Below are 26,910 nucleotides of genomic sequence, written 5' to 3'. Positions count from 1 at the left end.
TACTAGACTAAGTGTAGTAGGTGCCTATTATTGCTATTATTTCATATCCTTTTCTGATTGCTGCTTCATTTGTTGAGATGTTTCAGTAAAGTAGGAGTCTGAATTCATTCTATTCCATTTAAGAAGAACTAGAGGGGTATTTTTGCTCTTCTGTGGGTATATCTATATTACCATTTTATTTTGGATTGGGAGTGTGATTTTGAAGTGGATCTGCTGTTTATCCCTATTCAGCACTCTTGGGTTCATGCTGGAGCAGTCCCTCCATGTGCAAACTGCTTGCTATTGCTCACAGTCCTTGCCATGTAGAGGTTTCTTTTTAAAATTTGCTTACTCAATTCCTTTGTCTCTGCTTATGTTTCATTTATTGTCACATCTGTGGTGATATTTTCTTTTGCCTTTCTTCTGACTTGATAACTTTTTGTGCAAACCGATTTTGCATTTAATGTTGATGTGATTGCCTTGAATGAGATACATAGTTGGTATGGTAATTGCCTCTTCCATATCTATTGTCTTTGCTGAAAACTGAAGAAACTTTCTCAGGAATGAATATTTCTGGTTTACTTTGTTTTTGCAGTATGTTTACCTCAGAGACAAAATCAGAAACTGTAGAGTCAAGTTCAATTCTGATTAATACCTGAATTTCATTTTAAGTCTGCAAAATGATTTTCATAAATTATAAACATCTTCAGCTGAAATTTATGAATTATTTTGATGATCCTGATTCCATCTGACATTGTAAAAGACATAGTGAAATATAAACAGCAATGGTAAATTTTAGAAATTCTTCATTCTTTGAAATTCAAAGGATGGTAGGATTAATGTTTCAGGAAAGGGTCATTACAGTGAGCAATTGTAATGTTCTGCCATCCTTCATGCTTCAGCCTTGGAGTGTGATGCCTCTATTAAGAACTGTGGCCTCCCTCGACCCCTTATTAAAAGAGCTAAACAGTTGGTATGGGTTTTAGTAGGTGTTCTTGCTGGAAGTTAATTTATAGTAATGGTTGAGAGGAATCACAATGTTCTACATAACATATTAACATTTGATTAATGTAGGACATTTTTGATTCATGTTGGGCAGGATATTGAATTATAGTCAGTGGTAGAATTTTAAGAGAATGTATGTAGAGGGGATATATAAATATATTAGGTTTGACAGACTTGCTGTTATCAATACTATTTCAAGAATTTCTCAGCTGACCGAGCTTCCCATTGGCTCAGTTACTCAATGTCTCAAAAAATTCTTGATGAAGTGGTGAAAATGTGTCTGTGCAAAGGCCTTAATATTTGGGAGCTGTAAGAGAAATAAGATTGTTTCAAAATACCAATTCTCCTTTCATTTTACTCAAACTTGCCAAGATTGGCTAATCTGACTGTGGCTTGTCAAGAAAAGGAAAATATTTTTTGTTTTTCTATAGCCTTATGGATTTTATGTTTTGGTAGAAGATGACCTGAACAGAAATATATTGTATTTTTGAAATGCGTTGAAAATACAAAATGTTCTTTTCAAGATTGTTGTACAGTAAAACCTACCAGAATGAGACAGTCCCTCAGTGTCCACGGGCATTTTCTATGACTTGTGCAGGAGGGGGAGGCAGTGCAGCTGCCCTGCTGGGCAGGGTGAGGCAGGCTCTGGCAGGGCTGTTAGCTGGAGCGATACTGAGCAGGGATTACTGTATTTCCAGGCTCACATCCAGCCCAGCCTGGCATGGCCCCTTCAGCTCAGAGGAAAGCTTGTGACCCAGCTAGGGCTCTACAGAGCCAGTCCAGTTGTTACAGGAAGAATATGGAAATATGGAACACTTGCAATTTATGTGCCACTTACCTTTCTTATTCCCTGTCTGTATTCAGAATGCCACAATTCAGGGATCCACTGTCATTTATTGTGAATCTTATTATCAGAGGAAGATTTGTCTTTGTCTAAATTTAGGATTCAGTTCAAGGCTAAATTGATGATGACTATTTTTGCAGGAAATATATATTTTTACACGACTTAAAAGCACAAACACATATTAGAAGCTTGAAGCCACTTAGGTTCATTAACTTCTGCACAGACAAGTTTGGTTATTGAATTTCAAAGAGTTGCTTTACAAGCCCAGGCATGGAAACAACCTTTCTCTTTCTCATTGAGCCTGCACAGTGGCAAGAGTTACACTCATCACTGAAAGCTACAGTCTAGACAAAGATAATTTATGACTTATCTCTTTAGCTTGAAAAGAAAAGGGTATATAAAGAAGCCTGTTCATAGGTAATACTGTTCACTGTCAGCATAAGAAAGAGTGTATCTCACAGGCCGTGCTGTCTTGCATTCCTAAAGATGGAAATGACACTGACTATGAAGTGCTTTACAAATCAAGGATCTTATTCCAGTTAGCAATCTATAATAAATATATTTTCCTATATATACACATGTATACATAGAAATGAATAAATATTTAGATAAGCGCTGCTCATTTCCTCCTTCTTTCAAAGCACTTCAGTCCTACTGGGTACTGCACAAGTACTTTCTCAAGCAGCAATGTCTTAACAGCCATTAAGTGTGTCAGTGCTTTACACCAGTAAAGCAGAAAATCAGCACTGTTAGAGTTCTCCTAACAGAGCACAAGCTGTCTTCTCAGAACTGTCACACTGGAATATGCCTTGTAGGAATATCTTGTTAGAATGTGCTCTACAGTGTTGTATCTCATGTTTCTAAATTACAAGTACGGTGTATTTGAATAGTTCTAACTAAAAGATTATGTCTAATTTAAATATTGAGCCCCAATTCTAGTATTAAAATGCTAATGTCTGTCATGCTTATATTTATAAGCAGCCAGAACAAGAACTATTATTGACAGAGAATTTTAGTTTTCGAAGAGACAACTTTATTGTAAGGAAGTGCTTTAGGTTGTAGATATGGCAATTTTTACTAGGTTATCTTAGAAATATTTCTGACCAATTTTCTACAAATGTGGTGCCAAAACGGAGTTTTTCATCATTTGTTACTTATACAGCACACTTTCTACATCTAAATCAAAAATTCAAGGATACTATGGACATATTTTTTTTAAAAGATACTATACACATCTGTATATATACAGATATAAATATGCATCTGTATTAACATTATATAAATATACATCTGTATTAACATTATAGCCATGCAGGATGACGACAGTGAGATTTGGAAATAATCAGATAGCATGAAATACTAGTTAATATATGTTAGTTGCTTTTGTATGTAGGGTCCTATGTAAGCAAGTGGTTTGAATGGTTCAGATAACTTTGAATGTCATGCCAGTCCCTAAGACCAGATTTCCAGTTTAATCTCCATTATATTCCTTCCAAAAAAGCCTCCAAAAACTCCTACCCTATTTTTCCTTTTGTGGATGTAAACTTGGCAGGGTTTTTTTTTTTACTTTTGTCTTTATTGCATTTCAGGTCAAAACCCACAGGAACATTCTCTGTGACATATGTCACACATATCAGAAACTAATGAGGAACAATTTTTAATATCTCATCTAATCAGGAATCATAAAAATCATAATCATCAGGAACTGTAGTGACAAGACAAGGAGAAATGGCTTTGAATGGAAAGAGAAATGGGTTTAGGTTAGATATTAGGGAGAAGTTCTTTACTGGGGAGGTGGTGGGGCTCTGGAACAGCTTGCCCAGAGAAGCTGTGGCTGCCCCGTCCCTGGAAGTGTTCAAGGCCAGGGTGGATGGGGCTCTGAGCAGCCTGGTCTACTGGGAGGTGTCCCTGCCCATGGCAGCAGGGTTGGAATGAGATGATCTTTAAGGTCCCTTTCAACCCAAACCATTTTCTGATTCTGTGAGAAGGGACTTGATTAGTCTGCCCAAAGAGTTCTATCCATAACTAACTAACTAAATTCCTTATGCAATTACAGAATTGAAATTAGAATAAAAATCTTGTACATTCTAGATGTCTTTAAGACATATATTTTTTCCTAAGATCAATTTCTTTATTTCTTCATTCACTTAAGATGCTAAGTATGTAAAATAGCTTTCTTCTAGTCTTTTGAATAGTTTTTCCTCAATATAGCAAATTTAGGTGTGGGGTTTTTTTTGTTTGTTTTTTTTTTTGTTTTGTTTTTTTGTTTGTTTGCTTTGTATTGGTTTGGTTTTTTGTTTGTGTGTGTATTTTTTTTTAATGTGGTATGTGGGGATTTATTTATTTAAATTATTTTATAGCACAGCTTTATACATTCTAACCTTGACTCTTACAATACAGTAAGTGATATCCAGAATGGAAGAATCCTCCTGGTATGCTGGGTAGGTGGTAGCTGTTTCAGACTACAGGAAGTTCCTCCAGATGCTCTAAGTGCTTTGTACTTGTTACTAACTCATTGGAAGATCTACAAGGGCTTTCCAACTGACTTCAATATTTGTCATTCAGGAGAGAGGGCAGGAAGGTCACAGACATCAAGCAGCATGCAAAATAAGTCTTCTTTACCATGTTACTAAACCAAGCAAAAAAAAAAAAAAAATCTCTGTAATTCTCATAAGATTGCATTGATTAAATGCTAGCTTTTGGTCTTTCCCGATCAAAATGATTCTGTGATTCATTGAACAACATAAAAGGGAACCACAGTGCCAATAAACTGAAGTCTGGTAATAAAGACCAGGAGAGATTCTGTCGCTTTTGCTGTCCCAAATAATGACTGATGGAAAATAACTTCAAAAACATGTCACAGAAGCTCTTGGAGACTTAGCTGCAGTGATATAAACAGCCACTTATCTTGAAAACTTCCTATCATGCTATCAATTTTCATTATAGAAGACCTGGCACAGATGGTAGTTCTTCACTTCTGACTCTTCACATCTCATTTGAGATGAGAGTAGTCTCACCATCCTTTATTAAATTCTGTTATAGTCACTAAACTTCAATCAAGTCATTCAGTGAATGGGGTTAGTATGCTTTGGCCTAAGCAAGTCAAAATATTTTGATTAAAATTTTTCTGTTGTGTTCTGCATGCCTCTGCAGAAGGCCTGAATTTTTCTCCTGTGTGAACCTGAAGTTCCTTTTATTCAGTAGTTCAATGCTGTGCAAGATACTTTGTGCTATTTATGTAGTGATACATTTTGTTTGTAATTTAAAACTTCATTATTTCAAGAATGAGACTTTTTTCCAAGAAATTTTTTCTTTTACTTAATCTTCTCTTGAGAGCAGCTGTTCTAAGACCCTAATTAAATCTATTGAATGTAATAAAAACCTGAGTATTTTAAAGAAATCTATAAACTGAAAAAATAAGATAGATGCCCCTATTTTGATTGTCTCACCTGAAAATAGAGCTCAGACAATGAAGATCCTATGGCCCTGCAGAAAGCTTAAACAATTATTGAAATTTTCTTATTCTATGCCAAGAGTAATTCCAAATCATCTTCAAACTGAAAATTATGAGAGAACAAGAGTGGGACCCATTCAAAGCTGAACTGTCAGGGTTAATAGTTTGCTAGCATAGATGTTTGAAAATCACTGCTTTCAAAAGGATAACCAGTTTTGCTGGAGAATTATTGAGCAATTCGTGCAATAGCATTGAATTCTGCTAGCTGCTCCATATTGTAGATAAAATTATGGAAGTTATGGTCAAATAATAGGAGTGGTCTTTCTGATTCTTGAAATAGCTGACATGATTTTTTTATAGAATTAAGTTTTTGTATGTATTGCCTGGAATGGTAGTTGGGGTTTCCTCACAGCCAGTGAAGTACTCTCTACACTTTGGGGTCAAAATCTGCCTGGTCCTGGCCAGGCTACCAGGAACTGGTTGGCTTAGCTACTGCAGAACATAAATGTTCACTGTGAGGAAAATATACTTCCATTTGCACCCTCAATTTTTATTTCTGTGTGTTTATAATTTAAAATAGTTAGAAATGCTTTTAAATTACACTTAGTATATATGGTATACAGAAAGCAACAAAGCATTGAGTAAAAAGAGTAAAAAAAGTAAGACTCAAAGGTAGCTATCAAGAGAGATGGAAAATATATCCTACATTCTTCTATTATGGTAGAAAAAGTAGAGTTGTGTGAAGAGTATTACAGGGTATTTGAAAGATGTTTTAATAAATCTTCTCTCTTTCATTTCATAAATATGAATAGATATTCCATTTAGAGATATGTATATATAACACATGATGAATGTGCTTGGTATAAAGCTAGCTCATAATTTTTTCTGATTTCTTTGTGATATTAAATAAGCAGTGTAATTTAGAAATATATATATAATTACCATTATTCAATGAACAGTCATTTAAAGAATGCCTTTTTTTCCCCCAACTTAGCTCTACTACCACTTGGTTTACTAGGTTTTCACAGGAGTTTGGTATTTTTCTTTTTTTTGTCAGAAGTAGCTAGAAACAAAACCTGCTACTCTATTGCACAGTTCAGCACTGTTTATCTTCTTGTGTGAAGAACTTTTCTACAGTACCTCTGCAATGATGTCTTCCAAAGTGTAGTACAAAACCAGACTTCAGTCAGCACAAATATGACATTTTATATCAAGTTTTAATTCTTTTAAAATTTTCAAAGTGAGGCCTTGATAAAAATCAGTTTGCTTTATCATGACTAAAGTAAGATAAATGAAAATTTGTACAGTTATGCATAGAAGGAATGTTGTACAGTGATAACTTCAATAGGAAAATTCTCTAAACACTGGGCTTGGGGATACAAGAACATATCTTTTTTTTTTTTTTTTAAGCTTTCAAAGGGTTTTTAGGTGGTACCTGTAGGCACATTGCACAGTAGAACCAGTGGAAGTTCAGGAATATGAAAACAATATTTAGTTGCAGAGGTTGCATCACTTCCCTCAACAACATTTTGCTACATTCACCTTGGATTTGCAATTTCTTTCACAAATGTAATTCACACATCAGTGTTCCTGTTGTCAGGAATATCTCAGAAGGGGCTAGCCCAGACACAATTCTCTTTCAATACACCTCTGATGTGCCTCATTTTACTGCCATAACTTTTCCTGTGACTCTCCAGTTCCACCACAGGCCTTAAGAGTGATTTTGTGCATCGGCTATTTGAAGATTCCTGGGTGATCCAAATGCTTCCTTGTAATTAAGAATCTGGCCTATGGTGAATGCTGTGTTCAGAAAATCTTTTTTCCATTAAATTACTGATTAAATTTAATAGGGGAAATAAACATTTGATAGCAGCCTCTCTTCCCTGCAGCCATTCCCTCCTGCAGAAAAAGTACAGGCTAGCCTAGGTTTGTAGGACAGTGCAGCTGGTCCTGGCAAGTGATCTGGAATAACTTCCAGCAGCAACTGCCCTGTTTCTGGACAAAAGGATCCTTCTGCATGTTCCCAGTATGTTCGATCCTTTGGCCCCAGCAATGGTCCATATGGCAAAACAAATGCAAATTGCTGGAATCCCAGGACAGGAGTTTCACCATTAACATTTCAGGCATTTTTCCTCAGCCTGAAATGCTTGGCGTGTGATATCATATCTTCTTCCATTCTTCTTGCTCATCTTCCTTGCAGAAAAATAGTCAACCAATATACTTACACAACAAACAAACTAGTAAAACACATAAACAACTAATAAATTATCACAGAGAAACTGTGCTTGTTAGTTACATAGAAACCATTTCTATGTTAGCAGCTCTGTCAAAGAACTGATTATTTGACATCTTTTTCACATTATTTCTAAATACAGGGATATAAGAATGTAACTCACCAATTCCTGAGATAACAAAACACAGTTGAAACATGCCTACTTAGAGTCCACAAACCAAGTATTTATTTTCAAAACTTTTTTGAGCATTTTTCAGTAGCAATATTTGTACAATAGAAAGTGGATTATATTAGATCCACTTGCTGGAATTTTGCAATAATTAAAATGTTCCTCACTTAAAATAATGAGAGTAAATTAATCAAAATAAAAGCCAACCTGGTAAAGAGAATAATGTGCAGAAAATGATGGTGGGCCAGGAAAAGAAACTATCAGTAGCATGCGTAGTATCATAAGGGAAGAGCAGAGAAGCTTTGAAGACCAAGGTATTCCCAAGCTGTCAGTGTCAGCAGAAGGCAAGGGTCAGTAAACTCAGAGCCCTCCTGGTAGCTGCTTTCCTCTGCATTCTTCACCCAGTGTAATGCATTCATTTCCCTTACTCACTGAGTGCCACATCCATACAAGGTGCACCAGAGTACTTCAGTGGCCTTTTGACAGGCTGGTAACTCAGAGTCAGTCCAGGCCTTCCCCTGGCAGTTGATTCTGCTTAGTCAAAGTCTGGATTGTTCATGTATGGTTATTTTGTTTGACTTAATTGTTTACTTAAAAAATAGCTGCAAAAAATTATGTGTAGCATTTGCTCTTAAGGTTTCACCGATAATAGGAGAGAACAGTTTTATCTTTACTGCAACACTGCATGTACAGCAGGAAGGGATGAGAAAAATGAGAAACTGTTTCTTTGTGAAGTCAGAGTGCATTTTAAAGGAAAAAGACCATTCTAAAAGATGTTCAGAAATAAAAATCTCTCTTTTCCTTTTTTATATATGCATAAGCATAAAAGGGCAGTGCAGAGAGTTAATTTGTAATTTTCAAGTCCAATTAAAGTAACAAACCTAAAAGTTCTGTAGCATGTATTCAAAAATTTTTTTTCCTGAAGAGAAGAATTTGTACATTCTGATTGAAATATGTGTCTTCTGAAGAATTAAAAAGCACTTAAAAGACCAAATAGATAGAAATTTTCTTAAATCATAGATTATATTTACATGTACAGTGTTGTGAGATGCAGTAGCAATCTGTTTTTCCTGCTGAGGTTTTACTGCAAGTTCAAAGAAAAAAAATCTCCAATATAGCTTCTCTGTTGCTGATACTAACTCTAAAGCAACATATTCCAACCTTTCATCTTTCAGTAGTTTCATGTACATCTTAATACAATTTCTTAGGGACCAGAGAGAAAATGCTTTTGAAAGTCAACATCAAAGTGGTTTTCACTGACTCTTGACTCTTGTGTATGCTCTTTTTCTTCATCTACTGCAGTGTTTGCGATTCAGGCTATTTTAGTTGACATGGAGGGCTATGAGCAGGCTGAAGGATTCAGCAGCTGCAAATTACAGAATCAGCTGTCTGGAAGACTGAGTGAAGTGGGCAGTTGGCAGCCAAATGGGGTACAACCCTTGTAGCCTGAGAAATTCCACAGTCAGTGCTACAGGAAAGCCCATGAGAGGATGACAAAATCTTTACCTTAATATCACTATGAAACAGTGTAAAAACAGTATGAAAAAGCCTAGCTGACATGTGAGATTAATGATTCTAAAAATTGTTTTGGCAATGGTGCTTTCTAAAAATCTAATTATATTATCTAAAAATTAAATTATCTTACATTATTATGATATGAAACTAGGTACTATTAAAATGGGGAAGATTTGGTCCACATCTATGTATAGGTTTTATATTATTACTGTTGACCTGGAACTATGTTTATTTAGAAACAGATGCCAGTAGATTATTACTTAAAAGTGCATGATTTATTTTATCTATCTGCCACTTCTGGTAAGAGCAACTGGCACTCATGGCAGCATTTAGGTACTATCTCGTGACACTACTCTTCTTTATTTATAAATACAAAGTGTAAAAAGGCACAAAACAGTGTTCTGCTGCTTTTGCTCTATCTAATGCTGTCACCTACAAGGAGTTAGGAAAAATGAGGAGAATGAAACCATGGTACCAGGTCTTGATGCTGAGTCTCAATAAAATCATGAACTTACATAACTTTTACATGACTTTTTTGTGCACTATTTGAACTGTGTGAATTATTACAGAAAATTATTGAATTCAAAGCTGTGCTAGGTGTAATTATTTAATTTTATTGAATTATATGTAGATCTAGACATCAGGTACAGTAAAAAGAAAAAGTGTAACTAGAAAATGTCAGCTGGATTTGACATTGTGTTGTTTCCCCTTGATATGCTTGGTTTGTGCCAGGCAAGTTCAGAGAAAAGATGCAGGTAAGTAGGATGAAGCTTTATTAATGCTGTTCTGCTGAACACTATTCAGCATTAACTTACATGGCAAAAGTTAGCATTTCTTTATAAGTATTTTCTCCTGAAGGCTAGCATTAACATTTATACAGTTATTCTGTCATTGGCACAGCCTTCACCTTCACACCATCATATGACAATTAAAATCAAGGAAAGAGGGTATCAGTAGGGGCCTAAATTATTTTTTACAAGCTTTATGTAAGCCACCCATACTGTCTATAACCTAAATCCTTTAAGAGCTGGTACTTTGTCTTTTACTGACATGGTAGTCTTATTTAAGATCAGAGAATGTGATTTTGAATGTGACCAATTTCAGGCTTAGGTTCTGTCCATGTTACTGAAGCTGTAAGGAGCTGTTAATTGCCTTGTTAGTATATAAAGCCCTTGGCTGTTGCTTTGTGCCACAGTAATGAGTAGACTTTGCTTTTTGAGGAAAAATGAGCAACTTCTAGCAAGCCATGCAAAAATTAACAGCATATGCTCTCAAATATCTGCTTCTTTCAAACCCCTACTGGTGCTGGGATTTGCATTTCAGTACAAAGTTGGCTTTTTGTGGAAAGTTTGTCTACTTCAGAAATTTGAGATGCTTTTGTAGCCAGCATAATGGGACATCAAGAGAAAAGTTGTTTGAAGTGTGGGTCTAAAGTCTTGATTTAGAGTATAATCTAGATTCATTAACTAATATTTTCAGTACATTATCAAGCAATTGTCAGAAGACACTTTTTCATTGTTAGTTCTTTCTTGTTATGGCTTTCTGTTTTCAACTGCTTTGAGAATTCATATGTTAGTTGAATTCAGCATGTAACTGTATGTGTAAAGCTTGAAAATATTAAAAACTTGTTTTGGAGTCTGGCACATCCCTAAGCTTCTTCACATACATAGTCTAAATGGAGGTCTATTAAGTACTTTTCTGTAGACTGTGTCTAATTTACAAAATTACAGTTACTGGACATGAGCTATTTTTAAATAACTGAAATGAAAATTAAACTGCATTATGGCCAAGAGGAAAAAACATTAAGAATCTTGAAGAAGTAAATGCAAATTGAGTTAAACTAATTAATTAGAAATATTCTTTAAACACTTGAAGCAACATAGAATTACAGCTGTGCTTTTCAGTCGCGTATCAGTTGTAGTTGGATAAATGGATAATATGATCTTTTTCCAAAATTCAGAGAGTTTTAGCTCTGTCTGCATGTTTATAGCATTAGATGAGCACACTAATCTGGTCACTAGAGTGTCCACTTGCTCACCTGGAATTGTGTGGATACTGGAAGCACTGAGCACTTGCAGCACTGCATGTTGGCCGGTGAGGCTGTGTGTTTTGTACTTGCAAATAGAGATGCTGCTTGTTACAGCAAGGGACTGAGGGTACAGGGGAAGAGATACTGCCTTTCTCTCAATGCATCTGCAATGATCTGCTCATTGAAACCCCAAAGACTTATGCTCATCTGGCATTTCTGAGAACTATTTCTGCATAGGACTTGATGTAACTTGTCAGTGTTTTATTAAAATGAGTCCCTAATAATGGCACCTGATAACAGCTAATATTGTACTATCTGTTGTACAGAATTATTTAATACTATCTAGAGATTTAAATTTGGTTTAATTTGTTACAGACGTGCAATTACATATTAAATACTTTGTCTTTCCTTTCATACTGAAGATGCCAAATCTGAACTTAAAGTACTGTGCTGTATTATTAATTTAGAAATAATCAGGTTTACTAATTTTCCTGTTATTCTACTGCCATACAAAACCCCAGTCATCAGAGACATAAGATTTCATTGCAATTGTCTGATAGAATTGTTTCAATAGTAAATTTGAAATGCAAAATCACGATTATTTTCACTTATATATATATATATATATATATATGTAAGATTTCAGGAGGTTTGAATGAAATTAATATTTTTTATAAGTAGGTCTTGACTTTAAGTATGTTATTAAGTCACCTTAGGTCACTGCCAGAGATGTTGGAGAAAACTTCTAGGTCCATCCAGTGCCAATTTTTTTTCAGTGTTTTAGTCACATTTCCTTACTTGTATATAACATGCCTTTTACACATAGTTTTCAAACAGAAGTGTAATAGAGTGATGTTTGCTCAATAGTATATGCCTAAATGTTCCTTAGCATTGTGATTTGTCCTTTCACAAAAAATGAAGAGTAGATTGAATTTATTTTACTTTGTATGCAGCATAACCTTAATAATCTCTAACATTAATTTTAAATTTGGAGGATACCATCCCATCAAAATTTTGGCTTTATAATCTGGTAACCCATATTTTCTTTCTCCTTTCTCAACACAGATGTTTCCAGCTTCTCTGTTGTCCTTCTTTCTCCTTTTCCCTTTTCTCCCCCCCTTTTCCCTTTTCTGTTCAGTTTTGTGCCCAGAGCAGGACTGTGCAAAAATCAGTGCCTTGTCACCACCACAGACAGCATTGGGTAGCAGAAATAGCTTATTCCCATTGAGTCTATCCCAGACTTGTGTCCTTCTTGGTTATAGAGGTTGGATTTAAATTCTGTCCAAATGAATTTCTTTCATGATGGCACAGACCAGATTCTTTGCATTTTAACTGGTGTGTGTGTGTAGAACAGAGGGAGATAGCTCCTGGCAATCTTACCACTTTCATTGCTATTGCTGTCTTCTAGGATGTCACTTTATGGTGTTAGTTTTCTGCTTGTGATTCATGTGATCTTGTTGTGCCATCCTTCTTTATTGTATGCTGTCTTTGCACTCACTGAGCAGTACTGCCAAATAGGACAGCTGCTGGTTCAGTTGCTGTAGCATTGCCATGAATAAAAAAAAAAAAAGAAAAAAAAATCTGGAGGTATTAATTACAGTATATTTCCTCTATGAAAAAAATCTATTCTGCATTTAATTAAAAGTACATGAAAAGTAGATCTGATCCATGGGAGGACCATGCCTGTAGCTAAATATCTACTTTATTTTTCCATTACAGGATATTTGTGAAGATATATCTGATCATGTTGAACAAATTCATGCTCTACTAGAGACTGAGTTTTCCCTGAAGCTTCTGTCTTACTCTGTCAATGTGATAGTCGATATCCATACAGTGCAACTACTCTGGCACCAGCTACGTGTTTCTGTCCTGGTTCTGAGAGAACGTATTCTCCAGGGACTACAGGACGCCAATGGAAACTACACCAGGCAGACTGATATTCTGCAAGCATTTTCTGAAGAGACTAAGGAGGTACAGTAGCTAAATCCAATTTGAAGGGTTTTATCTGTGTTTGAAGCAGCTCATCCCTATTGCACATTTAAAATTGCTAGGATGACAGCTTTAAGGATGACTTACTTCTAGATATTTTGCGAAATTGGTTTTAATTTTTTTTTTTTTAATTTTTGGCTGATACATGTTCTTTTGAACCAAATTAGTGCAAATTAAGATCAACTTTCAGAAATGTCATACTAGTGGCATACTAATGTTTTCTAGCAGTGTTTTCTCTTGATTGAAATATTTTTCAGAATGGATTTGAAAGAGTTACAGAGGTGCATCTGTTCCAAAGTTGTTCATCTGGTCACTTGGGTATTTAAGGTTTGCAGCCAATTCAAAAGTTAATTTCAGTGTGCAGTGATTTCTTCAGCGCAAGTTTAGACATTTCCTTTCTGCATACACAAATGTGAAGCTTACAAAATGTTTCCAAAACTTTCCAGCCTAGGTCAACATTCCTCTATAGCAAGATGATGGTCTTTATTTGAGTGGCAATTCTGCATTATGCCTTTAAACAGTCATGCATTTTTTCTGAGAAACAATGATGCAAGAATTGTACACTGTTTACTCTGACTGTATGCCAAATTAACACACCTGTAAATGGTTTGTAAAGCTGGGTTCATTTAAAATGCCTTTTCCTTTGAATTTATCATTACTAAATTAACTTAGTTAGAAGGACACTATTGGCCTACTTTTTTTTTAAATTTAAAGAAGATGGATGTTTTTGATAGGTAGGATAATTAATGGTTAATACATAGCATGTTGACAATACATAAATGTCAACAATCTTAGGACAATTTGCTAGTCCTAAGATTAAGATAAAATGCTTTTGTAATGATTAGGTGCACTTACAGAAAGAGACCTCTAGATCAGTGATGTGAATTCTGTGACCTCTGTTACAGAGGAAGTCAGAAGTCCCCTAGACCTGTCCTGAATTTCATATACTCAAGTTCAAAGAGAATGTGACTATTGCTCTACTCTGTGTTGGGTTTTATATTTTTCTTTGGCACAACAAAGGGGGTGGTCCAGAAATCAATGCTCAGAGATGCCCAGGCCCACCTTCCACACCCCCTCTTCCTGAAGTGTACATATCTGGCTGTGTTGGTGGTTTTTCACAAACAGGGTGGGACTGCTGGGATACATTCCTTGAGCTTTATTGTGGCATCAGTCTCATTACATGGCTGAGACAATAGGAAGATGACAACAGCTCACGTCTTGCCAGCAGCAGCCAAACATTTCTTTGTTACAGAGGACTTTAAAAACTTTCTAGCCAATAGCATATTGCTAAAGCTTACAGACAATTGTTCTAGCTAATCACTAAAAATGTACATACACCTACTTCACACAATGCTTGCTTGTATGCTCTCTATTAACAGTACACAATACTTAATTATTAAGCTTAAAACCTTCTACTATCTTGCTAAGCCTATTTTTCTGCAGTCTTAAGGTCTATCTTAGCCAAGCCTAAAACTCAAACTATTGTTTCATGCCCTTCCTTGCTGCACTATTGTAACTTTTCTAATTTCAGACTTTGCAGCTGCAGGTAGCTCTAAGTTTTCTGTTCTTTCTGTTTCAAAGGCCTGCTTTTACAGCTTTCTGGAAATCTTACCTTTAATATTTCCCACACCTGGCTCTTTCAGATTCCGTTTCTGCTTTGCCCTTGCTGGTAAAATGCTTGCAGGTCTGAAGGAAATCTACTCTTGTCTTTATACCCAGGTTTGTGAATTAGTGGGAAGTCATTATTTTATGACAAGGACATGGTAATTTCAAGACATAAAGAAGCTGCATATTCAGATACTAAGAAACAGGAAATGTTCCATCTGGATCTGATTACAACTGCTGTAAAAAACATCCCTGCTATAGAGAGAAGGACTGACTGGGGAAGAAAAGATTATTTTTCAGTAGAGAAAACATATGTTTCCAGATAGGCTTACATGGTACTATGACATGAAATATACTGACATTATTTTTTTTAATCCACCCCAATTAAAATATAAATAATATTTGATAAATTTAATGGCTAGCAATAGCAGGGACACAAAGTTGATATCAAGTTTCTGCCCTATTGCTTGAATAGGTCCACAGAAATTGCTCTGCAGTTTCTAATCTTCACATAGTCAAGCTTTTTATGAGGTATAATGATACTGGCTTTAGTTGATGAACATAAAAAATAAATATAATGTAGGGACAATTGTATCACTCTTACCCATGGTTTTTTTAGTGTTGGGATCTTTAAAATAAGCATTACTACGTGAAAAGGAAAAAAAATTAACTAGAGCATTCCTGTTGGTGGCCATATAGATAACTATATTTAATAATTTTTTGAGATAAAAACAATTAAAAAACCATTATAATATTGGCATTAAATAAAGCTCATCTGAAGCACACATTCCAGAGGCTGCTTGGAAATGACCAAGTAAGATGGTTTAATGCATATGATTGTAAATTTTATTAATGTAAACAAACACATTTTTAAGAGACAAAGGAATAGAGCTCATTACTCAGAAAAAAATAAAGGCCCTTAGGGCCTTGGAAATGTTTTGATTTATATATGGTTTTACAGTTTCTAATCATTTCCTGAGATTAGAAGGGCAATGCAGCTTATTTAGTCACTATTTTCCTTAACAAATGCAGCTCCAATATATAAATCTGACAGATTTATAGAAAATTCCCCTTTTAATTCTGAGCTGTTGACAATGCCAAATTTGTGGCATGGGATCTACATCTGGATAGAATTTGCTAAAGAAGAGATACATTCAGTATCCAAGACTATGGCTGATACCCTTCTAGTAAATTTTTTCTATAAATATTTCTAGCTGGAGGATTTTATTCTACTTTTACTTTACGTAAAGAGGGGGGGTGGATAGAGTACAGGGCTCAGATATTGTATGTTTTTATCTTTATGGGCATTGGCAAACAATAGCCTTCTTTATCAATATAATTCCTGTTCAGACCAAATCCATGTAGTTTATTGTGAGAAGGAGAGATTAGGTGGTTACTGCACCTTCTTCAAGCATGATGCTAAGGGTCTTTAAACTATGGATTTGGGCAGTGTATTGAGACAAGTTATTCCAGAGAATAATTCAGACATAAACCTATTGTGGATACTCAGGAGTTTGCTTCAAAAAACTATTGTCAGAACAAACCTGGAAAGAAAGACAAGTATTCTGATTTAAGCATGTAAAATTAGAATCCTAGAACATGAATTTCTCCCCTTTGTGATATTTTTTTAAGGTGGTCTCTATAAGCAAAAGTCCTGTGTATTAGAAGATCTACTGAAAATATGCTTACATTATATACTAAATATAATTTTGCTGTGAATGTTTTTTATCATTCAGTTTTGGATCTTAATCTCATCTGTCCTTCAAAAAAGACCAAAAATATTTAAAAGCACTAATTTGACTTTGATCTTAAAATCTCATTTGCCACCTGTGAGATGGTCTCCTCTGACTATGTCCATGTTTCTGAGATTGAAGGACTTCCACTGAGAAAATATTGACAAGGGAGCATGTCAGGCTGGAGGTTTAACATTATAGTTTCTTTTCCTTATGCCATTCTTCATTTGTGCTCTAAATATCTGGCAAATAAATTTTCAGGTGATAATGCTACAAAAAAAGCAAAGTGTAATTAGCAGTCTCTATCTTATAATTATGGGAAAAAATGTCCATCATGGCTGCATGATGCTTGGAAAAAGCATTCTGCCAATCATCTGAAAGATGGTAGAACAGCATGGATTTTTGAGAATACAAGATTAACAAGGAGACTAGTACACTCAGCAGCTGCCATCAAACAGCTCCTGTTTGATGTAGTTAACACAGGAAATACTTCAAGTCTGCTGTATAGAATTTCTGAATCCCCACCTACACAGTAAGTAAAACTGAAAGCAGAATTAAATGAGGAAAATACCAATACAAAAGTGAGTTGCTGTTTTAGGTAACTTGCTGTACCAGACTGAAATGTGGCATTTTTCAATTTTCAATTTAATTAAAAATTTCATTTTTAATTCCCAAATACTTCAGAATAGTTAGCTTATTACAGGATACTGCAAAAAGAGACAGGTCAGTGATGAACCCTTCTCTAGATGTTATATGCAGTGAAACACAGGAATTGTTGTTTCAGTACTTTGTATGTTATGTGTATGAAAATTAATATTCCAAAAATATACCATTTCTTTGTGTATTTCAGGATCGTCTTGACTCTTTAACTGAAGTTGATGATTCTGGACAGTTAACCATCAAATGTTCTCAAAATTACTTGTCTCTGGATTGTGGTATTACTGCATTTGAACTATCTGATTACAGTCCTAGTGAGGATTTGCTTGGTGCTCTGGATGATATGACCTCTGGCCAAGGGAAAGCAAAATCATTTGAATCCTGGAACTACAGTGAGATGGATAAGGAATTTCCAGAACTTATCAGAAGTGTGGGTTTACTTGCAGTAGCAACAGATTCCATTGCTTCCCAGTGTAATGAAGCTTTGAAGGAGAAAGAAAATCATGTACCTCTTTCAGCAGAAGATGGGGAAGAAACCAAAGACAAGAAAGCATCACGTGATCTCTCACAAGCATCTCCTTCTGGAAATTCCTCTCTTTCTAAAGGACCTTTCTCTGAAAATGGTGTTTTACCTACTGACAGCAAAGCACTTTCCATATCAAAGAATCCAGAGTGCAGTCCTCCACCGCACACTGGTGAAAATATCAAACACTCTCACTGTGAAAATTCAACACCTAAGAGGTCAATAAGAGACTGCTTTAACTATAATGAAGACTCTCCCACGCAGCCTACATTGCCAAAAAGAGGTCTGTTTCTGAAAGATGATGGGTTTAAAGAGTATATGGAAGCCGATGACTTAAAAAGGCAAATCTCTCAAATAGTTAAAAATGAAATGAGTAGAAGTACACCCTCATTGTTAGATCCGCCAGACAGGTCCAAGCTTTGCCTAGCTTTACAGCTGCCCTATACCAACAGTCCATCAGCAGTTAGTCAGTCATACGATTGCTTAAATACAATAAGTGATAAAAATCTTGAGTACACAATAAATAATCACTTCAAAGACAGTCCCATTATTCTAGGAAAGTGTACTTTCTACACCTGTAAAGAAAAATCAAAGCACAAGAAGTCTCATGATTCTCCAGAGAAAGTGAAAACTGATGTAACACCTGGAAGTATGTGTAACACAGCTCCATCAACCCAGCTGAAAAAAAGAGGGTGTTCTCTGCAGAATGGAGTTACTTCTCATAGCTCTAAGTCTCTGGAGGAGACAGAAACAGATTCTTATGCATCATCAGATTCTTGTAACCAGAGAGATCCAAATGGGCAATCACAAGGTAAAACTGAGCCCTTCAGCTCACCAACACATAGCCAAAAGAGTGTTTCTTCAGCTGGTTCTGAGCTTTCCAGCTCATCCCCTCTTCTGCTGAGAAGAAAGAAAAATAAAAGCTTATCTTCAGCACCACACTATACTCAGAAAACCACTAAGGACAATGAGGTGTGGTATGGATCTGATGAATATTTAGCACTTCCTTCACATCTCAAACAGACTGAAGTATTAGCTTTAAAACTAGAAAACTTGACAAAGTTGCTGCCCCAAAAGCCCCGAAGAGAAACCATTCAAAATATTGATGACTGGGAGCTGTCAGAAATGAACTCAGATTCAGAAATGTATCCGACATACCAGACAAAAAAGCACAAAAAAAGGGGTAGAATTTCACCAAGTTCTTCAAGTGATATAGTATCCTCCTTAGGTGACAGTATTGAATCTGGGCCTCTCAGTGATATTCTCTCTGATGAAGATCTTTGTATGCCTGTATCTTGCATTAAAAAATACATTGAAGAAAAGTCAGAAAGGACTGCTGCCACTCAGCCCACTGGGACTGAGACTTCTCCTTCAAATAAATCAGCTTTAATTCATCAGCTGATGCAAGATATACAACATCAAGAGAATTATGAAACCATATGGGAAAAAATTGAGGTAAGGCAATAATCCTATATTCTTTTACTATCTTCTTGAGAAGCCTGTATGTGGAGATGAAGCTGCTGGCAGGGATGAGGTTGCTTTTTTGTTTTCTTCTAATGCTGAAAATCATCTTATCTAGTGACTGCTGGAAGTAGAGAAGATAATTACAATAATTATAATGGACTGAAGGTAACTTTAACTAACTATACCGAATTTGCCTATATTATTTTACTTACATCAGTGCCTTTAAACCATTATTTTACCAACAGCACTTATCTTTGCCAGGATTGGGTACATGACAAGTTATTTTTTGTATAAAGGGTAAAATAATACAGAATCAGGGATCTTTGCAGTATTTGAATGAAGTTATACTTGATACCATCTGCCTATTTTGTTCATTAAAAAGATTTGCTTTAGTCCAAGAATAGGAATCTTGATTCCTGTCAAATTGGGTATAATAGCAACATTTCTTTTTAATCAGTTCTCTTCCCCTGCAGTGATTATTTTCCCTCCTGTGTTGGTGGAACTAAGCATCGCTCTTTTTTTATTAACTTATATAATTCTTCTTAAATAATAGCAATGTATTAGTGCAATATGCTAGAGCAATAATTATATACTATTCCATCAAATTTCAATGAGATGGGACTTCACTGAGAAGTCTTTTTGCAAAAAAAGATAAACTTTGGAAAGGGAGGTGGATTTGAATGAATAATCAAATAAAGATCTAGCCATCTTACTAATATAATTCTTAGATTACATTCACAGTAAATGTTTCTTTCAGTTTTGTGATTCATCTTCCTGGCCATTGCAGAGAACTCTTCACCTCAGAACATCTCATGTCCATCCTCAATGGCATTTAAGTTTTCAGAAAAGAAGGCTCCATCTCTATTAGATTTCAAAATGCTTTAAAATTCATAACACGTGTATTAAAGGGTGATTTTGGTATCTATGTGCTAAATCTGATATCTGCAATATCTTCTGTGTTATCAGGTTGTATATGAGCTGAGAAAAAGGACTAGTTTTGTATGGCCAGAAAGTCCTTCTTCCAAGCACAATTTCTGTAACTTTTGAAGGCATGGGAAATATTATGACTAGTAGGGAAGTAGTTGAGCTAGAGATATTTGAATATAAAGTAGGGGTAGAAAATACAGAAAGAGAAATTTCTTCTTAAACAAATGAGGGGTGCAGCAGCTGTCAGCTGTTAAGGGCAGTGTGTAATGATGCAAACTTCTACCTCTGTCTTCGTGGGTGAGGCTCATCTTCCAGACTTTGATGAAAGAACTGTCTTAGTAAGTGCAAATTGTTTCTGTCCTTGAGTCTGTGTAGTGTTGAAAATTAGTCCAGCTGAAGCTGACAGATACAGAGCCTGTCATTCTGTGAAAGCAACAAAGCCCATCAAAGCTGCTTGTGAATACGTAAGATGCTGTCTTTCAAATGACACTGCCAGAGCCTGTTTAACAGTGGAATTGTTCAGTGTCTAGGGACCAGTGCCTTCCACTAGATGCTGGCTTCCTTTTGGCACGAAACAGGTGGCAGAGAAACTTCTTGTATCATACTCTCAAATCACCATATTTATTTTTATCAAACTTTTTGAAAAGGTAATTCTCTTTTGAGGGGCCATCTGTCTTTGTGTGATTCCTTGCATCTGCATTTCAGTCCTACCAGAATGGAGGAATAAGAATCAGCTGTAACAACTGGCTGCAGCTGTAAACACCCTCTTCCTTTCCATCTTTTCCTCACCTCCTCTGGAGAGTGGATTGAGCTTGTGACAGCAATTAAAAGTAGTTAGCTGTTCTGTGGCCAGGGTCAACCCTTCGAGCTAGTGACTCCAGCTGCTGCTCTTGTCCTTGAGGAACTTGACTGCTGCTGACACTGCACTTTCTACAACTTCTCAGTGTTTCTGGTTGAAAGAAAAAAAAAAAAAAAAAAAAACAGAAAGAAGAGCAGATGCAAAGGGGACTGCTAGGAAGAGAGAGCTCAGTATTCCATCATCTTAAAAGCAGCACATAAGTAAGTTTCATATTTCACTAAATGTGTTTCCTGAATAGTGAATAAAAATAACCAGGTGAAAAATTTTGAAATAATTAAGAAAAATTATACTATTTTAAAGAAATATAATTTTCCCCAAGCTGCTTATTTACCTAAGTTTTTCTGTTGTTGCTAGTTATTAAGTCTTCTTCTTGTAAGACTAGTTAGAAACCAGTTTTTCACTTTTACAAAAGCTCTAACCAAGGTAAATCCTGCCTTAGTGACAATATGATGCCTTGCTGAGATACTTTAGTTTGACATAAGTAATAATAAAATATTGTTATTATGTGACGCTATGAGATATTTTGAACAAAGAGGAATCTAAGGAAAAATGCCACACCTATATCACAGTTAAGTTCTTTCTTTTACTAGATCTCCTGTTCATAATATCCTGAGACAAGAATCACAAATGTGTCATTGCTTTTTTCAATTACTGTAAATTGGCTCTTGTGTTAATGCTGTTATCTAAGATGTATCCCACTCAAAATGGAGTTTCCTAATTTTACAAATATGTTTTAGCAATAATTCAATACTGCTTTTGTTAGCAGCAGTTTTGTGCTGAAGAAGTCAGATCTGGAAGGTGAACTTCATTTTGAGGACAGAAGAAGCATGCTCATTCTCATTAGTAATCCAATCCAGTTGCACTGCTGCAAATGTTTAGCATGATGTATTTTATTTATTAAGATTGTAAACAAAACTAAAATAACTTAGTCTTTCATTTTGGGATTATGACAACTTAGAAACAACTGGAAGCCTCAAAATCATTGAAAGTAATATTTTAGGTAGGTAATAGGAAAAACAAGGAAATTTTGGTATTTTGATTATTATGGGAATAATTTTGAATTAGTATAAATCTGGTAATATCTTCACAGAAGGTAATATGTTGAAAATATGCTTAAGCATTTTATTTGAAATTGTAATAATTTCTTAGTTATAAAAATAATAGTCATGGGCAGAAACTGATAAATTGTTATTTTTCATACTTGCAGATTAGGTTGATGTCCTTGCATGGGCATTATCGTGCTGTTAATATTCCTGTCTGTCTACAGATAGAACTCTGCTCAACTGCCCCATTTGCTGTTACATAGGGCTACTTTCTTGCATTGTAAGAAATATTGCAAAATCTTGTCATATTTTGTCTTGCACTGCAGGTAACCCTCTGGCACATGTTTTTGGTACCCTTAGTAATGGGCACCTTCATTCTGGGGTGCAAAACAATTTATGTGGCTGTTACTTTTATGTTTCAGAAATTACTTTTTGGCGTTAAATGTGAAAATGAGTGATAACAAATTCTGAAAGTTCCCCTCATTGTTTTAGTTCAGCTTTTAGGAGCTGCCCCAAATGAATTTTAGAATGCAGATTAAGGTCTATAGTTTCTGTTACAGTAGCTCAAAGGGGAACAGATATAACAGCAGCATTCTCACAGACAATGCCAATAGACTTCTTTGCTAGAAGAATTTGGCTCTTTGCCACTTCTCATATATAACACTGGGACTTCAGAGTATCAGTTTCAGAATGCTTCAAGGTTTGCTTTCTGTGAGAAAGCGAAGTTTTCCTTAAAATCATATTAATAATTGGGTTCCCCCCCCATTTTTATGTGCAAACTGAAAAATTTGGAGCAAAAACTTATTTTGGACTGATCTAATGGCAATATATTTTCAATTATTTTATGTGAATAAAATATAATATCAATAAAGTAACTTTGTTCAGGCAGTTTTATCTCTTTTTCCAGAAATTGATACTAGATTGACTATACTGATACCCTTGTGCTGTAATATGTGGTCATTAATAATTCCATCTACTTGTTTTTGGAGGGCACTATTAAAAAGGTTAGAAATGTAACCATTTGCAAGGCACTTCATTTAAGTGAAGATGTGCTTGCTTTGTAGGCCTCAGGGTTAATTGTATGGAGCAAATTGCTGGGGTTTTTTTGTTTGTTTTTGTGTTGTTGTTGTACAGATTTATAGCTTGTTTTATCACAGGCTCCATTTTTGAACGAGGCAGCTGAATTTCCTCTGCAAGAAGCAATTTGATATCGACTGATCCCATATTTTCAGTTCATCACATTTCATAAACTTGTCCTGAACTCCATTGGCTCCATATTTTGTCTGTGTAGCCCAGTCAGTCTTGGCTCCTCACCTTCTTGGTGTGATAAGGAGATAAAATAATACTGCTCTATGGGTTTTTCAGCTGCCAGTTACAGCATGCCCCAGGGTTCCTACAGCAAAGAGATGGATAAAAATTTTACTGCCTTCCAGGACCCAGGCACAGAGCCCCTCACCCTTCTGTAACCACTTGAACCCATGATGCCTCAGGAGAACAGAGATCTAAGACCCCTGTTTTAAATTGTAGTAATGGGAATAACTTTCCTGTTAAGGAGGATCTAAGGATCAGTCCAACCTGAAGAGGAGACTGCAATATCATATCTAAACTTGTTACTGTGACAAATAGCTGGTCTGTTGGGGTGGAAAATTCCATTTTTAGAGAATAGTCATAAAAAGTAACTAAATGGTAGACTTTTTCAAGTGCCTAAGTGGACTTGGTAGAGCAAGTTTGTGTTGGAGATGTGGCTGAAGTCCATTTGAGTAGTGGAGAGCCATTTTTTTTAAAAATGCTTGGAGAGCTGGCACAAAGGGGAAATAATTTGTCTAGGCTGAAAGGGGGCAGAGTTGCTTCTGGACAGAGAGTGGACTGAAAACACACCAATATAGCTAAGGTAGAAGCTGGATTGCTTTAGGGGAAGTTTACTTGTGTTTGGAGTTGATTAGAGGGAAAAGCTTGCACAGAGGTCAAATGCAGTTTGAGCTGTGGGGCTAAGGCAGAGAAAAACTAATAGGAACTGATAACTCTGAAGCTTGGTAACAAAGAAAAACATGGAATGAAATCAGTAATGTCAGAATGGGAGGAAAAAAGCAAACATAATCAACATGGCACAGACCTGTTTTTTTTGAATTACCAGATAAAGAATGTTTGAAGCGCTGTAGTGCTCCCCTTATATCTCTTGCTTTCAATAACTTAGTGCTTCTAATATTTGCTTTTTTAAAATAAATGGATTTCATAGTTTTCCTAACAGTGTGCTTGCCAAAATCTGTTCATTTCTGAATCTTACTTATACTGCTTCATACCATTTAGATTGAAATACTGCTTTTGGTTGATGACCAGTTTATAAAAAACAGTAAGTGAAAGAGGTATCAGATCCAGAAATTCCTTGGCAGCTCTGCAGTTTTCTCAGCAGCCTTGCTGCTTGGTGCAGCATAATTGAAAATGTCACTTCACATTTTGTGCTGAGAGACAAGTTTGTGCTTTGCTGTTTTGAGTGTGATGATGCTTCCCTGCTTCAAAAGCCCATCCCTCAGTTTTCAAGCTGGTTGAACCATTATTAATCAATAATATTGTATACATATGGAAGTCTCACATTTAGGCAGACAAATAGAGCTTTGCTAGAAGATATTGAAATACAGTGAGCCCTCTGTTCCTCCAAAACACTTAGTTCCTAACAGTTTGCTTGAATTTTAAACAGCTCCTCCAAGTACATTCACTTTTCTTTGGCATTTGCTTTGCCAGAAATAGTTTGAGCATGTTTGAAACCAGCAATTTCCAAAAAATGGCAGCTTCTATCTAAGCTGTGAGAATTCTGCATTTTTAACTCTACAACTGACTGCAGGAATTATGCTTCCTTAATGAAACACATCTATTGTGAAGCATATGCTTGTTCAGAATGGTTTGAATTTCCACTGTAAAGACCTCAGAATGATTTGGCAGTGAGTAGTTTTAGATCAGGGATTTTTTACATTCAGGATTTGGCAAGTCATTCCAAATAATTTGTGACAGGGGGAAGGGAAGGGAGGGGAAAGAGAGGGAGATTAAGAAATAGAAAGAAATCTGCTCCCAAATAATTTTAGTGGCATTGCATTGAGCACCATTTAGAGCTGGTGGTAGTGGATATGCCTATGTGCAATGTTCGGCTCACATCTGACGTGAGACCTTTGACTGCAAAAAGCCTCATAATTCTGTCCTTTTTTTGTACATATTTAGATACCACAGGGATGGCTATGAACAGCTTACAAGAAGCAGCTGCTTTTGCATAAATGTTTGTGAGCCCTCCATTTCCACTATTACACAGTCACTCAGATCAGTTTTATGTGACCATTGGCTTTAAAACCCAGAGTCACGTCTTAATCATCTATACCACAGCGTAGCCACAAGCTAGAATCAGAGCCATCCACGTTATTTATTTGTGAACTGGAAACTTTCTTGATACTGGTTGAAGATCTGTGGATCTCTCCTATTAGGCTAAAGGCTGTAAAGGGTTGAAGGTGGAGAGATGGAAGAGTACGACTGCAAGAGGTGGACTTACTCTCACTGTAGCCAAGAATAGGCAGGAGGGTGAGCAGTGGGTGCCAGGTGACTTACCTGGATAGCCAACAGAGGCTCCAGATTCAACAGGGACACAGCTGCAATTTGGACAATGAATCACTGGTGACTTCAAGGTGATCTTATGATATACCTGTTTCTATCAGTGCAGAGACGCTCTGTTCTTTGTGATTGTTTGGTGCATCCAGTTTTCTCATGAAGGCAGAGAAAGACATGCAGAAACCACTGAAGTAGGTTTAGAGGCTTTCAAAACAGAGTCAAATTGCTATTGGGAATTTACTTCAGTATGAGTGTGGTGGTTTAAGAAGGATCTTCTGTTATTTAGGATTGAATCATCTGTAACTGTAGTCTTACAGGTGCTGGTGCTGGGGAAAAGGTTGGTTATTGTGAAGAGTCTGAGATAACTTCAGATCTGTCCTGTTAATTACTTACTGTATTGACTTTATGGTTCCTTGAAGTGCCTCCATTATTAAACAGAAAACCATTACATTTGAAATTACTAATATTCCCTTTAAAATGGTAAATACAAAGGGGTGAAAGAGAATGCTCATTGCCATTTACATTCATAAGGTATGCCTTCCACAATGTTTTAAGGTCTAGCTGTTCTGTTACATAATATACTTATTCTCTCTGGTACTCATGTTTTATGTATCTTCCATGAGGAAGTACAGGATATTCCAGAAACATACAGTATACAAAAAAAATCACTATGCTGTATTCTAAATATTTAATTTTTTAAATAATAGATTGCTACTAATTTTCACCTAAATCAAATTCCAGTGTATCTACTGTTTACACTTCATTGCCTTAAAATGTGTACATGCTAGAGATGAGTCAGAGCAAGACAAATGAGCAAGGGTCTTGAGAGGATTAACCTGAAAGGAGAGATCAAATCCACTTACATAAGATTATTGCGTAACTTCTCAAAATCTCTTCATATCTTTTTCTTCTTGTGTGTCTTTATATATTTTGACAGCAACTAGTTTTCTTTCCTTCATCCTTTCCAGTATCTTATGATCAGAAATGAACCATTAAATCATGCTGACTCTCAAATCATAGTTGTCATCATTAGGCATCAGAGTGAATATAATTTGTGGTAAATATGGTCAGGAAACTGTCTCTCAGAGGCTTGTTTCAGACTGTCTGTCTGCTTATGCAGTTTTTCTTTATTTATTTTGAAAGTAACCAAAAGGGCAAAAAATTGTTTTCTTGTCTTTGCTTCATGTTTCGGACCAGAGATTATAAACCTCACAAATAGCTGAGGTATTCTTCATCTATCAAACTGGAGTTGTATCTGAATTTTTCTAAATTGTTAATAAAGACTTTGATCACT

General features: G+C 35.8%; 1 protein-coding gene across 1 annotated transcript in view; it reads left to right on the top strand.

Annotated features, from left to right (window-relative positions):
- Positions 1 to 26,910, top strand: part of AKAP6 (A-kinase anchoring protein 6) — a 214,800-nt gene that overhangs the window by 19,336 nt on the left and 168,554 nt on the right. Inside the window, exons 2-3 of the mRNA XM_053946534.1 lie at positions 12,948 to 13,199; positions 17,406 to 19,190. Of these exons, the coding sequence (XP_053802509.1) occupies positions 12,948 to 13,199; positions 17,406 to 19,190 (2,037 nt within the window). The remainder of the gene's footprint in view (positions 1 to 12,947; positions 13,200 to 17,405; positions 19,191 to 26,910) is intronic.

This window comes from Vidua chalybeata, chromosome 6 (genome assembly GCF_026979565.1).
Source record: "Vidua chalybeata isolate OUT-0048 chromosome 6, bVidCha1 merged haplotype, whole genome shotgun sequence".
Classification (NCBI taxonomy): Eukaryota; Metazoa; Chordata; class Aves; order Passeriformes; family Viduidae; genus Vidua; species Vidua chalybeata.
Note: the sequence above shows the minus strand (reverse complement) of the source record. Positions and strands in the feature narration are given on the sequence as shown.